Raw genomic sequence first — 14705 nt, forward strand, 5'->3', positions numbered from 1 at the left:
ATATCCACCCAAAAAGGTGGACTCAACCTTTAAAAGCTATTAAAACCAAATGGTCTGACTGAGTTTTTGTAATAAAGCCACACAAAAGCAAGCAACTCCACATCATGGAAACGCACTGTGAAGCCACAATAGGCTGACTTAGCTCTTGATGATGCTTTAGAGATGTTTTCCTGGCAATGGAACCTCATTCATGCGGTCTTGCTGTAGTGCTTTGCTCATTGCACCATCTCCATGTATTTGTGTACTGTCTAAGTAGTACTTTTATAAAAATGCTGTCTTTGGAAAAAAAAATGTAAATATAATACATGGTAGCATCCCTCGCTGTCTTCTCATGCAAGTCCTTAAATAACTGTAATGAAATGAACATTCCTTTCCCAGATCCCAAGTATATGTGTCAAGCTATCCACAAGTTGCATCGTTAGTATTATGTAGTCATTTGGTGGTGTGAAAAAACAGTGATTTGCACCTACAATCATTTAGTCCATTGGTCATTTAAGCATGATACCCTGAATGAACAATGAATCAAAAGCGAAGTCCTCTACACTTACTAACGCAACACAGGACCAGCTTGCCACTCGCTGAGTATTATGGGAAAAGCACCAGACAGATGCTAAGCCAGCCATATATGACATCTCTTTGACATTCCGATTGGATAATTGTGCAGAATGAAATTAGAGTAATCAGACTGGACAGTGAACACTCTCCCCATCACAGACCTCATTTTACAGTGGCCAGCACCTGACAGAGGTCACATGAGTCCAGAAATGCTCTGGTCCAGATAATACTGAACAGTTACTGGATCCTTCTGATATGATTCAAATTCTGTATATGTTCCAGTTTTAAAGAAGGTGGAATACATGCATTATTACATACATACATGTTCATTTTCATAATGTATACACATATGTATATAATAATATGTACAGGATTATATTTAGAAACTCTTTTGGAGTTGGACATGTTTGTTTTGTTTTAGGCTGCCATTTTGTTCCCGTAAGTGCAAGTTAATTAAGGCCATTCATGATTATAGTGTCTCCCGTTCTTTTTCCTCTCTCGTTGTAAGTGCTCCAACTCTGCTTCATACATCATCTCCTGCACTAGATACTTCTCCCGTCTCATCCGGTCACAGAGGTCTTTTGGCATATCGGGGATGAGGTAAGCAATGAAGGACTTTATTCCAAACACAAGGTGCTAGGAAATGAAATAACAGTAAGGTATCACTTAAACAGATGCAACATCAAGTAGGGATGGTCATTGAGATGCAAATAATTTCTCCTAACATTCAAATTGCATATAAATGTTATGCAGCTTGACCTTGGACCAATAAAAACTGACAGAAAGTAATTCTGATTGGGTTAATGCCAAGCTGCATATAATTTGCATGGAATCTGAAAGTAAGGGAAAATAGGAGAAATTATTTGCATCTCATTGATCATTCCTTAAAGTGGTCTAACACCCAGCATTTCAACTTTGCTTACAGCTTAGAAACTATTATGCCAGATTTTTTTTTTTTTTTGCAGAAATTCACTGAATAGATTAAACATGACATTTTAGTGTTGCATTTAGCTAGAAATCCTCCTCCGTGCTGAGGTTTAGATACAAATGTATCTATTTACAATGTATATAAACAAACACCTCTCTGAGAGAGCACAGAGGGCTTCCCAGACAGGCTTTTCAGAGGTCTATTTGCATTCCAAACAAAGATACATTTGTAACTAAACCTCAGCACGGATGCGGATCTCTAGCTAAATGCAAAACTAAAATGTCATGTTTAACCCATTCAATGAATTTCTGCTTAAAAAAAATCTGGCATAATAGTTTCTAAGCTGTAAGCAATCTTTTAAAGCAAAGTTGTAATGCTGGGTGTTAGACCGCTTTAAGTCAAGTAAACAAAGCAGAATATAGTAAATCTACATAAAGCCACTGTAGAATGTGTTAATGTTTCTCTCTAGAATTTTCAGTTATTGAAAAAGGGAGAGAGGGGGGGGGGGGGGGGTTGTTTTTATATGTCAACATTGCTAAAACAGCATTGCTGCTGCTATTGAAAATTTTTGGTATCAAGGGCATTTTTCAGCTCTTGCCATGTCAACAATGCATAGCATCTCTGAGCCTAAGCCTGGTCATTCTATTGTCTCTAAAGTATTTATTGTCCCTATCCCTAAATGACCCCAGTCCATATTCAGTGTCTCTATCCAACGTGTTTACTGTTTCCACTTGGTTTCATATGAACATATAGTACAGATTGCTTAAATATTATTGAATTAGCATGCCTGCAATTGAGCTAATCAATGTATTCCACAAAAGTTCTCCAGAATAATTCACAGAGAAATGTACTGTAATAAGTTTGATCAGGTGGTTGATTTATAATTCTCTGACTGGCAGGTTGTGATCTTACCTATGCTTCCAGGCTTAGCCAACTGACAAAACAAATGTAGACAATTTCACATGATTGCCAGGGGCGTAGCAATAGAGGGTGCAGAGGTTGCGACCGCATCGGGGCCCTTGGGCCAGAGGGGCCCCAAAGGGCCCTCCCTGAACTACAGTATTAGCTCTCTATTGGTCCTGCTCTCATAATAGTCATTTCTATAGATGCTTTGAATAGTGGTAATCATTAACAGACTGTTCCCCATCCACTTCTTGCACCTCTGACACTGTAGTTGCCATTGGCAGGTTTTGGTGCGCCGTATTAATTGTTATGTATAGAGTGCATGGGGGGCCTCATTGCGAAATTTGCATCAGGGCCCACAGCTCCTTAGCTACGCCACTGATGATTGCAGATAGCCTGTTATGCCTGGAACACACCATGCAATATCCTATCAGATAGAGGAGTTACATTGATTATCTCCAAGAGGTCCAATCTGATTTCCGATCTTTTTCTGATTGATTTTGTGTAGAAGTGAAAGGAAAATCAGTCACAAAATTTATTAGAAATCAGATCAGAAATAATTGTTTCAACTCATCTATCTGATGGGAAATTGCATGGTATGTACCAAGCATTAGAGACTTACAAATCAACCACCTGATAAATCTGCATGGTTCTTCATCAATTCTTCTTATAAGGGACTTTTAGTAGAATACATTCATCCTCTATATTGTATCACTAAAGGTGCGTACACATGCACTACCAGCGGCAATGACGGGTCCGCTGGACCCTCCCACCGGGGGACTTTTAGCTGATAGTAGCACGTGTGTATCGCCGAGCGAATCATTCAGAAACAGCCTTATCAGTCCGCCGACAGCACATACACATGCACTACTGTCGGCTGAACGTCCGCCCAGCGGGAGGGTCCGGCGGACCCGTCGTTGCCAGTGGTAGTGCGTGTGTATGCACCTTAAAGTCACATGACACAAGAGTTATTTTTATTAAGTCTAGGACGTTCTAGAATTCTAATAAAACCTCCTCACAAGGCACCAAGCAATCATGCATGTGAAAGCAATTGCTTAGCCACTATTAACTCACTAACCTTCCTGGAATCTGCATGTTGATCTGATAAAACGCAGATGATTGTCACACACCCGTAATACATAATAGTAAATTACTTTTTATAAATCCAGGTTAGTTTTGAATGATGGAAGCAGGAGATTTGGGCGCATGAGACAAGTGGACAAAAAGGGCGCCCCATTCACTTCCATTATAAATATCGTTTAATGGGCGCCAGGATATCGTTTAATGGGAAAAAAAAGGTGCCGGAGAATATTAACGTTTTACAAACGGCGCCCGGAGATTTTTAAGGTTTTATAACTGTGCTTGTGATGATTTAACTTTACAAAATGAGCCCGTGACGAATAACGTTTATAAAGATACTAAATCACTATTTCTAAAACATTTCTAAAACATTATTATCCACCCAAAAAAATTATTTACATTTTTTTATTTACATTTTTTATTTATTAATGTTTGTAAAACATTATTATCCATAGGGGGTCTTAGGTTTAGTCACCACCAGGGGGGTCTTAGGTTTAGGCACCAACAGGGGGGTCTTAGGTTTAGGCACCACCAGGGGGGTCTTAGGTTTAGGCACCAACAGGGGGGTCTTAGGCTTAGGCACCACCAGGGGGTCTAGGGGTTAAGGATAGGTACAGGGAGGGTTTTTAACAAACGTAAATATAAGTTTCAGTTTAGAAACAGGGAAGATTAACGTTTTAAAGGGACTCCGAGCTCAGAAAAAAAAGGAAAGTTGTACTCACCAGGGGCTTTTTCCAGCCCAGTGCTGGTCGGGAGGTCCCACGCCGGCGTCCTGGCTCCTCTCCTTCTCCCCGCTCCGGAATGGCTGGCAGGCCGCAGCCCGGGCGACACTCTCCCGAGTGTCGGGCTGCTTCTTCCGCATATGACGCGGATTACGTCACACGCCGGCCGCCTCGCGTCATCACGGCGGCCGGCGTGAAAGTACTGCGCATGCGCGAAAAAAGCGCGCATGCGCAGTACTTTCACGCCGGCCGCCGTGATGACGCAAGGCGGCCGGCGTGTGACGTAATCCGCGTCATATGCGGAAGAAGCAGCCCGACACTCGGGAGAGTGTCGCCCGGGCTGCGGCCTGCCAGCCATTCCGGAGCGGGGAGAAGGAGAGGAGCCAGGACGCCGGCGTGGGACCTCCCGACCAGCACTAGGCTGGAAAAAGCCCCTGGTGAGTACAACTTTCCTTTTTTTTCTGAGCTCGGAGTCCCTTTAAGAATTGCCATTCCCATACACATTATTTAATGATTTATAAATTCATAAAACACTATTTGTAAACGAAATTCTACAAAATATTTTTTACAAACGATAATACTGCTTATCGTTTACACCACGCGCCCTTTTTTCCCGACGCCCTTTTTTGATGTACGCTTGAATGATCAGAGATCTCCACTTTGGATGTATCTTACTAAGTCCAGCAGAGGAGTCTCTAAAAGGGGAGCAGCTCCCGCAGGAAGGCTTTTGGCTGTAGGGAGTACTGTTGGTGTTCAAATTCTGGATCTTGCATTTGGAAGCCCGAATTATGCCAATAACAACAATTTAGCACACAAGCTAGGGGACAAGCTCACAGGGAGGTCACTGGTTATGCTTCATGTGACTCAAATGCTTTCTTCTTCTCTCTTCGTGTGACTCCACGTCTACCAGCTTAGGTGCTGAAGTGTGGTGTTCAGCATCATTCAGGTTTCCAAATGCAGGATTCCAAATTTGAATACCAACACTGGTAGGTAGGAATGGGGTAACTACTTACCCTACCTCCATTGCAGGGGTTCATTTTCTAGATCAGGGGTTTTTGTGTCAACACTTGCTATGAATTGGGGGGAAGGGGGGGGGGGGGGTGAGGTGGACCGGTCACAAGTTTGTTGGGTAGTCCCATGATTTCTAGTTACATCCTTGTACTCTATCCCGCTGCAAGCACACGTTTCAGCTTATATATTTCTCACTCTATAATATGATTATTTTCTTAATCTTCTGATAGTCACTAAACTGATGAAATAAAACATGGATTCATACATTTGTTCAGAAAAGCAAAACACATACCTCAAACACAATGATAAAAGCTAATCGAGCAGCCAGAACATGCCAGAATTGCAGGGTAAACTCATATGGATTGGAACTCCAAGGAGGAGCCCGATAATCTCGATATCTAAAATACAGATCAAAATGGTTTATGCCGTAACTAGTGAGAAGCACAAATTTTGCATAATCGTAATTTACATTGTAATTGCCAATTACGATGCAAAATCATGTTGCAAAATTTCAGGGAAAAAAAAAACATTATTCGTTTAGTTTGTAACTGTAATTTTGCAATTATGCATAACTTTGCGTCGTTTCATGCTAACCTTGGCAAATAATAGCAGTGCCCCAAAGCAAGGCAACATTTAAAAAAAAAAAAAAAGACCTTGTCGTTTTTGAGAAAATCTCATTTAAAATTCAAAAGAAAATGGATTTTAAACTCGGTAAAATTAAATTTTTGCACAGAAAAATATTTTACAAGTATTAAAAAACTGTTTTTATGTTATTATGCAAAATTATTAAGGGATTATTCAAAATCCATTTACTTTCCAAATTGTAATTATGTGTGACCGTAATTGAGAAATTTGATGTGTAAACACAACTACAAACCATAACCAGCTTATAATGCCTATGTACTCATATTCAGGATCCACATAATTAATCAAATTATAAAAAATAGAAGTAAAGTAAAAACATATCTCATAAATTCATCATAATCAGAAATTGGTAATTGTAGGTTTTATCACTGTTGGCACTAAACAAGACACATTTATATTGCCCTTTTTTCCTCATGGACTCAAAGCCCTTTAGGGCTGCAGCTACTTAGGGCTCACTCCACAGGCAACCAGGATCATTAGGGAGCCTTGCCCAAAGTCTCCTTACTGTGTTATGTACTGACTTGAGCCAGGGATTTGAACCCTTGTCAAAGGCTCAAATGCCACATCAAAGGAAACAGCCTTACCTGTACACTATCCAGGTCCTGACCACTTCCTCAGGGGTTTTGCCTGTTTGGCTGCTCCTTTAAATTCAATGAAGTTTTCATACTCAAGTGAGGGACAGCTTAATAGGCATACTACCTGAGAAAGTGGGCAAGATCCATGAAACACATTAAAGTGCAAATAAAACCTTTAGTTTCAGTAATAATCTTTTTTAAGGTGTGTGAGCCTTCAGCACTTGATCCTGGTGGTGTGGCTGCCACCTACAGACACACTTTTTCTCTCAGAGGGTCTTAACGTTTGGAATACAACTTCCCCCGCAAGGCACCAGTTCTAGTTTTGCTCAGCCCTGGGTTACCCCAGTCGTAATCTAGTTGGTGTTTCCTTGTTCCACCATCTAAGGAGGCTTCTGATGGGAGACTGGAAACTCCACAAAGTCTTCACTTTGCTGTAGCCATTGTGCTTGGGGTTCCTTTTAGAGCTGCATGGCTACCATAGCGGTATGGGGTACCACAAAGTTCCAAACATAAAGCCTTGAAAATGACCAGTTTCTAAAACAAAGTAATTCATGAGATACATTTTTACTTACCTTCTATTTTAATTAATTACTATTAATTTTGGGCACCATCAAGTACCTGGTGTGAAGTTCCACTGACACATAGAACATTAATAAAGTTTTCTGTAAAGGCAGAAAAGGTAAACTGCATCTAGAGGAGGAAGATCATTTTTTCTATTTGAAAGTAGCTCAGCATATACCTGCAGTAACCAGCATATCCCTCTCCAAGCTCGCTTAGATCAAACACTGATAGACTGCTATTGACATAGCCACTGAGACATCTGAAAAACAAGAGCATAAAGCAGATTTGGACCTTGCTTCTTAATTTATATCAGTTGTTATTCCTAGATCATTTAAAGTAAAAAATTACTCATAAACAATCAATACTTCTCATGTCGATATCCTTCATCCTGGCAGGGTCCGTATTTGAATGCATATACAAAACGAGGGATATAGTCAGAAGTTATAGCAATAACAAAGGCATTGGTGATGACAGCCAGAACCCCAATTCCTTCCAGAATTCCATACCAGATACCTAGAAAGAGATACAACAGATTAATTCAAACACAAGCGACTACCCACCTCTTGCACACTGGAACTGGACTCAGTCACAGACAGTATAACCAGTGCACAAGTCTCCGCAGGGGCACCACCCCCTGCAACACAATGAACAAATTGCAAAAAGGAAACAGCACACAGAGGGTAAAGCAACTTTCCTCCATTGAGTATGTCAGGGAATACATACAACTAGTTTTGGGCAGAGCTCTTCATCTGGTGCACCTACCCTTTAATTGCCAAGCCTTAAAAAAAAACAGAGATGGCAAAATAAAAAGATTTTATACTTACCCAGGGCTTCCTCCAGCCCCATGGGTACCAATGCGTCCCTTGCCATCTTCCAGAGTGCCTCTGTTTGCCCGCAATCAGTCCCGGTAATCTGGCTCAGTTGCAACAAGTCAGCTTTTCTGCGTACGTGCGGCCACTCCGCAAATGAACAGAAGAGCCAACTGGCGCGACTGAGCCAGATTACCGGGAGTGATTGCAGCCAAACAGAGACACTCGGGAGGACGTCGAGGGACACATTGGTGCTTACAGGGCTTGAAGAAACCCTGGGTAAGTATGAAATCTTTTTATTTCACCATCCCAGGTACACTTTAAATACATAAGTCAGTGTATGGCATCACACCCTTGCCCCATTAACTCTGTGAAACACAAATCCAAAACAGGAGAACTACACTTGAATGTCTACCCCTGAAAGAAGTACCTGTCATGGTCAGCACATGTACTGTATGTTACTACTTGTAATTATTCAATTATCCTCCCCATAAACGGTAACCATTTTTTACACATATATATTCACAGTTACACAGGGTCACAGCTACAGACCTCTGGGCCTCAATGCATGTACTTTACTGTTTGTTTATCAATCAATTCATTCTCTCTTATTGAATGATCTGGTTGACCCTCCTTTTGACCTCCCAAGTAGGGTCTTCAGAAAAGGACTTTTTCATTGCTGTGTTTTTATTTCATTTAACCCTTTGTGGAAATGGGTAAGGGGTATTTTGTACCCCTATATTCATTTCTCCTGGGAGGGGGGCGGGCATCTGGAGTCCCCTTCTTAAAGGGGACTCCCAGATGCCACCTTGAACAACCCCCCGGGAGTCATCGCCCCCCACCTCCTCCTGGGGCACTGGAGGTGGGGAAGAGCCCCTTGTCCAATCCATGGGAGGGAGAGGAAGGCTTGGTCGCCCCTCTTTCCCGAAGCCCACCCATACCATGGATCATGCGGGCTGGTATAGCTCAGGGTGTGAAGCCCCACTCGGCCAGGGCTCTGCATTCTGGCTATCCCAGCGGGAGACAAGGGGCTAAAGATGCTTGGGAGGGTGGACCCCACGTCATTTAAAAAAAAAAAAATTCCACCCTCTGTACATAAAAAAAAATGTAAAAATAGATAAAGATGTCAGGGATATTTATACAGCCATGATGAGGCTGTATAGTGATCCCTGGCTAAAGCGATGCGGCTCCGGAGGGGTTTCCAGGGGGTCCATACCCCTGGAAATCCTGTCATGAAATTCATTGCTCTTTCTTATGATATATGTAAATTTACACTACCGTTAGGTTTGCTACATTAACATTCATCATTTACCACATTTAAATGTATACTTTAAAATCGATTTTCTCAAAAACGATAAGGTCTAAAAATCTGCAAATTTGGTGTTTCTAGCATGCAAGGGGGATTTGCTAATAACTACTAAAGTCGGTGGGTTTTTAATCAGGAATACCGACTCGTGATCCCGAGTAACTCGGGTAATGTGTGCATTCGTGATCGGCATTTATGATTGAGAACCAATCACGGATGCTGATCACGAACTCGTGATCACAAAAAAACAGCTCTTGATCACAAGTTACTCATGATCACAAGGTCTTGATGAGCACCACAAATTCCAGAACCCCTCTAATTGACTAACTATACAGATATTTACAATAGCAAAATGTACATGAACATCGGTCACGCAACATATGAACAGATGGCAACAAGCAAATATCATAGCAACAAAGGATTATCGTAGAATTCTAATAGCAGTAGTAGGCCAGGAACCCACTGGTGGCTCTTTGTAACAGATTTCCAAAATTGAAGAAATCTGTGATTTTGACTGCCATTCCTACAGCAATCACGATTTGGCTCTACAGCCACTGATGGGATCACTCCGGGATTGCTTCCAAAATGCTGTATGCAATGCTGCAAGTGGAACCACCTCCATAGGGTTCCACTGTTGCAGTGCTTTGCCGATCATCGAGGATCAGCAAGTACTGCAAGTGGGTCCAAGGACATAGTGAATCTCCGTTTGCTACCCACAGCCAGATGTTACTTTGGTAGAATATCAGAAAGAAGATGCACTTGCCTATGTCAGTGGCACGAGCTGGCATAGGTCTTCTCCACTGTGTGACAAACTTGTACGCATCCAGTCTTATTTCAATGATGTTGTTTAGCAATGCCAAGAGTGGAGCCAAGGGGAAAGCCGCAACAAAGATGGTGGTGAATCCAAACTGTATAACTGAATAGAGAAAAAACAATTATTATTATTATTATTTATTGTATTTAAAAAGCACCAACATATTACGCAGTGCTGCACAATAGATAAATGGGTTAACATACAAGGTAGGACATACAGGAAACTCACAACAAAACAAGATCATGCAAATGATTTGATAACCGTACAGTGTCATAGGTCAAAATAGGGACTGTTCAAGTCCACAAGAGGGGTGACTGACAGTAAGATTGCATAATCAAGCTGGAAACACTAGGGAGGAGGGCCCTGCCAGAGTCTTACCAACATATAATATACAGTATATCCTACTTAATAAAAGCCCTCAGTACCTGTGTCCTTGGTCTGTGCCCATGTCAGCTGTGGATTGCACAGGTGCGAAGCCTCAGCCATTGCCACGTGCACGGATAGACGTGAACAAGGCTGTGTGTACAGGAGGAGGGGCTGCACTTTCGGGTGAATGTGCTGCACTTGCGACATGCGCATTCTAGCGCCCGTTTTTTAAATGGACCTAATTCCCTAGTATATATTTAATCTTTCTAATTGCATCACCAGCAATTGCTTTCAATTATAGCGGCAAATAAGATTCTAAAATTGACCTATTCGGAAGAATGTTGGAGCTGCCATTTCTGATTTGTTTTCATGGTTTAACTAAACAAAAATAGGAAAGGAAGAATTTCTTCTAGACAACTACTGTATATTCATGCTTCATGGATTTGTGTACCATTTATAGCTATTGCTGGAGAATCTAGATACTATTTACAGCTATAATATTTTGGCTGATATCCTTATCCTACATCTACATTTGCTAATAAGTATGGTACAAGCATGCTAGTGTGATGTCCCTCTACTTCACTAGTCTCTATATGCTTGTCCCACATGAGAGACCCACTGAGGGTGAAACAGATTAGATGATCATTAGACTTCTCACTGAATCGATAATCATTGCTTGATTAAGTCAGAATATGTTCTAAATTTTTGTTCTCACAGAGCAATTATAGTCTGTCTACTGAAATGTCCTCCTCCTCATGGAAGATTGAGCATGACTCAGGGAGGAATTTTTTCCATAGAATGTAGCTTTCATTTTGCGTGTGTTTATTAACATTGCATTTACCCATTTCTAAGTACTCCTCCATGAGTCCATGAGCATTCATTGGCTGCAGGTTCCAGTCCTTTTCCCACTGGGGTAATGTAATTTTGTGTTCTACAGTATGTCCACCTTTCTTTATTTTCCTTCGTGACCACCAGTTTTGTAATAATCTGTTTCAAAGGACAATGACATATGTTAGCTCACATGGTTCCTCCTTTATATGTCTTCCTGTATGTTACCTGTTATAATGCTTAACGTGTACAGTTTGCTCTATTCCATAGGAAATAAAAAAAGAGTGTTCATTGCCTTTACTTGTTTCAATTATAACGCAATGCTGATCTGCTCTGCTTAGTTTCCCCATCATGTGCAAGATTATTTCTGCTTCCATTGAACCAGTTCTGCAGATTCATACAGTATATCTACACCTCCGGAGACTTCATCTTATCTCCAGGGGCATAGATATATGTACCTCACAGCAATTGCTGCTGTGCGTCCACGCCGCCGTCTGTTAGTAGACTGATCGGTGCATGGGAACGCATATTCCCATTCACTGATCAGAGTGCCTTCATCATCAATGAGATGCCAGTGGTCGTTCACAAAATGAAAGTAAAACCCCACATAAAGCATTTCCTGTGTACTGTTCACAGTGCTAAATAATACAATTACACCTACATACATAATATTAAATACAAAATAAATAAAATAACCCATTAATTAACCCCTTGCCTCTCCCCCTCCAATAATTACCAAAATAATAGGTTATATCAACAGAAGTTGGCGCTAAGGAAACTAAGTCCACTAAGCTGCACGTTCCAAAAAGGGGGAATCCCAAAACCCTCAAAATTTAGGAAGTAAAATTAAAAAACGAGGAACACGCGCTGATATCAAAATGATCAATTTAATCTATAAATTTCTCTAGATATACACATAAAATTTCATAAAACACACTCTTAAAAAGAACACTCGTGTTCCACAATCAATCCAACAGCACACCATACACTTCTCAGAGGTAGCAAACGCTGATATAACCTGTGCAGATGGAGACTACACCCACACTTTACTTTACTCATTGGCAATTCTCATTAGCCTATAGTCTACAAAACCTATGTAACAAGTTTCAGTTCCAACAGCTATTTCAAAAGTAGATCGTGATATATGATCCTACTCGAGAAAAAAATGTGTTGGTCAACCTTTTGATTTTGTCAGACCGGAAAGTGCATAAGTCCGCTTTGATGGATTTGTCCCATACAACATAAAATAACAGTCACATTTGAGAGCACCTTCTTAAAACTTAGTTTCGCAGCAAACTACATTCGCTTAGGGTACCTCTAGATCATAGAGGCTCCTCTCCCGGATTTTCTTTCTTTCTCCGGTCAGCTCTCAGCATTGCTCAGTTGCCTACGTCACTTCCTGCTGGCAAGTCCAGTGTGACTCCCGATGTCTGTCCCAGCACGCCGAGAGCAGTTTCTTCGGGTGACGTCACCTTAAAGTAATAGGGCCTTTGTTATGGAAATGGTCGCTTTAGCGCTATTGCGGCCAACCTGGCTCCTAGATACTTCAGAAACAACTTATTCAATTTCAAGAGAACCTCTACGCGTTTCAGCTAAAATTCATTAGCCTTCGTCAGGACTTTAAGGTGACGTCACCCGAAGAAACCGCTCTCGGCGTGCTGGGACAGACAGCGGGCATCACACTGGACTTGCCAGCAGGAAGTGACGTAGGCAACTGAGCAACGCCGAGAGCTGACCGGAGAAAGAAGCTCTGAAGCACCCGGCCGAGTGTACAGCTTGAAAATCCGGGAGAGGAGCTTCTATGATCTAGAGGTACCCTAAGCGAATGTAGTTTGCTGCGAAACTAAGTTTTAAGAAGGTGCTCTCAAACGTGACTGTTATTTTATGTTGTATGGGACAAATCCATCAAAGCGGACTTATGCACTTTCCAGAATTGAAGTCTGACAAAATTAAAAGGTTGACCAGCACATTTTTTTCTCGAGTAGGATCTTATATCACGATCTACTTTTGAAATAGCTGTTGGAACTGAAACTTGTTACATAGGTTTTGTAGACTATAGGCTAATGAGAATTGCCAATGAGTAAAGTAAAGTGTGGGTGTAGTCTCCATCTGCACAGGTTATATCAGCGTTTGCTACCTCTGAGAAGTGTATGGTGTGCTGTTGAATTGATTGTGGAACACGAGTGTTCTTTTTAAGAGTGAGTTTTATGAAATTTTATGTGTATATCTAGAGAAATGTATAGATTAAATTGATCATTTTGATATCAGCGCGTGTTCCTCGTTTTTTAATTTTAATTACCAAAATAAAACACAATGAAATTAAAAAAAGTGACATTGGAAAAAAAAATACATAAATAGTTACCTTAGGGACTCAGCTTTTTTAATATGTATGTCATGGGGGTATATTACTGTTATTTTTGCCAATAAGGGCTTGTAATTAGTGGTATAGTATAAACAAAGAAAACTATAAAAAATACACCTTTATTTCCAGATAAAATATTGTCTCCATGCATTGTACTAGGGATATCACTTAAACCTTGCAATAGCCAGGATAATGGGCAAATAAAATGTGGGGGTTTTATCCACAGTAGAATGTTTTATTTTAAAACTAATGGCTAAAAACTGAGAAATATCACATTTGTTTATTTTTTTTATTATTGTTCCTGTTAAAATGCATATAAAATAAAATAATTCTTAGCAAAAAGTACCACTCAAAGAAAGCCTAATTGGTGGCAAAAAAGATATAGATATAGATCATTTTGTTGTGATAAGTAGTTATAAGTAGTTATAAAGTTATTAGCAATTGAATGGGAGGAGCACTGAAATGTGAAAATTGCTCTGGTCCATAAGGGGAACACCACCTGTAGTGGTCACATGGCTAAAAGAACAATTTTCAAAAACAATGTTGTGATAATCTACATATTCATTCTCTAAATGTTCAAGAAGTGATGTCTAATCTGCCAGAAGTGGCTTTTTTGTTCAGTTATCTAGCTTTGGGCTTTCCAGAGTTTAAGTCAGGCTAGAAGGCGCTTTTAGAGGCTGTCTATGTCTACCTGAGATGAGATCCTAAAACTTGACTTCCAGTTTTCATTTGTGCATTCCTGAGAGTACCTCAACTAAAGCCAGGGTATATTTGAATTCGCAGACCAAGTTTCATTTGTTTGGACCAATGTGAAGCTTTGGTGGGAACTGTGAATTATATTCAACCCTGGTCAATTAGTTCTGGCTCTTCAGTGAAGCAAACTGTTACAGAAAAGCAGAAACACAGAAAAAAAAGAATAACTGGAAAATAGTGATGATTTATGATGCTTTAAAGTGGACCTAAACTCTTGCACAGGACAGAAGAAAAACAGAGAGAAATGCAACATGTATGTATGTAGAGAGTTTAGCCTGTCTAATTCCCCCTCATTTGTGTATAATCACAAGTTGTTATCTGATCTCTCCCTGTGTCATTTGGCAGCCGAGATGGCAGATATGCCCATTTGAAAGCACTGAATGTTAACAATATGTCTGCTTCCCTGAATCAGGAAGTAGAAACAGTGCAGATTTATTTTAAGATTTGTATCAGCTGTAACAAAGAAATGTTTTTTGTTTAAAGGTCA

General features: G+C 40.6%; 1 protein-coding gene across 1 annotated transcript in view; it reads right to left on the reverse strand.

The window, feature by feature from the left end:
- Positions 1-933: 933 nt before the first annotated feature.
- Positions 934-14705, reverse strand: part of ANO3 (anoctamin 3) — a 522514-nt gene continuing 508742 nt past the window's right edge. The window contains exons 22-27 of the mRNA XM_068261501.1: positions 11117-11262; positions 9859-10011; positions 7346-7493; positions 7159-7239; positions 5492-5597; positions 934-1191 (exon numbers count right to left, since the gene is read on the reverse strand). Of these exons, the coding sequence (XP_068117602.1) occupies positions 1009-1191; positions 5492-5597; positions 7159-7239; positions 7346-7493; positions 9859-10011; positions 11117-11262 (817 nt within the window). The 3' untranslated portion in view covers positions 934-1008. The remainder of the gene's footprint in view (positions 1192-5491; positions 5598-7158; positions 7240-7345; positions 7494-9858; positions 10012-11116; positions 11263-14705) is intronic.

This window comes from Hyperolius riggenbachi, chromosome 11, assembly GCF_040937935.1.
Source record: "Hyperolius riggenbachi isolate aHypRig1 chromosome 11, aHypRig1.pri, whole genome shotgun sequence".
NCBI classification, from domain to species: Eukaryota; Metazoa; Chordata; class Amphibia; order Anura; family Hyperoliidae; genus Hyperolius; species Hyperolius riggenbachi.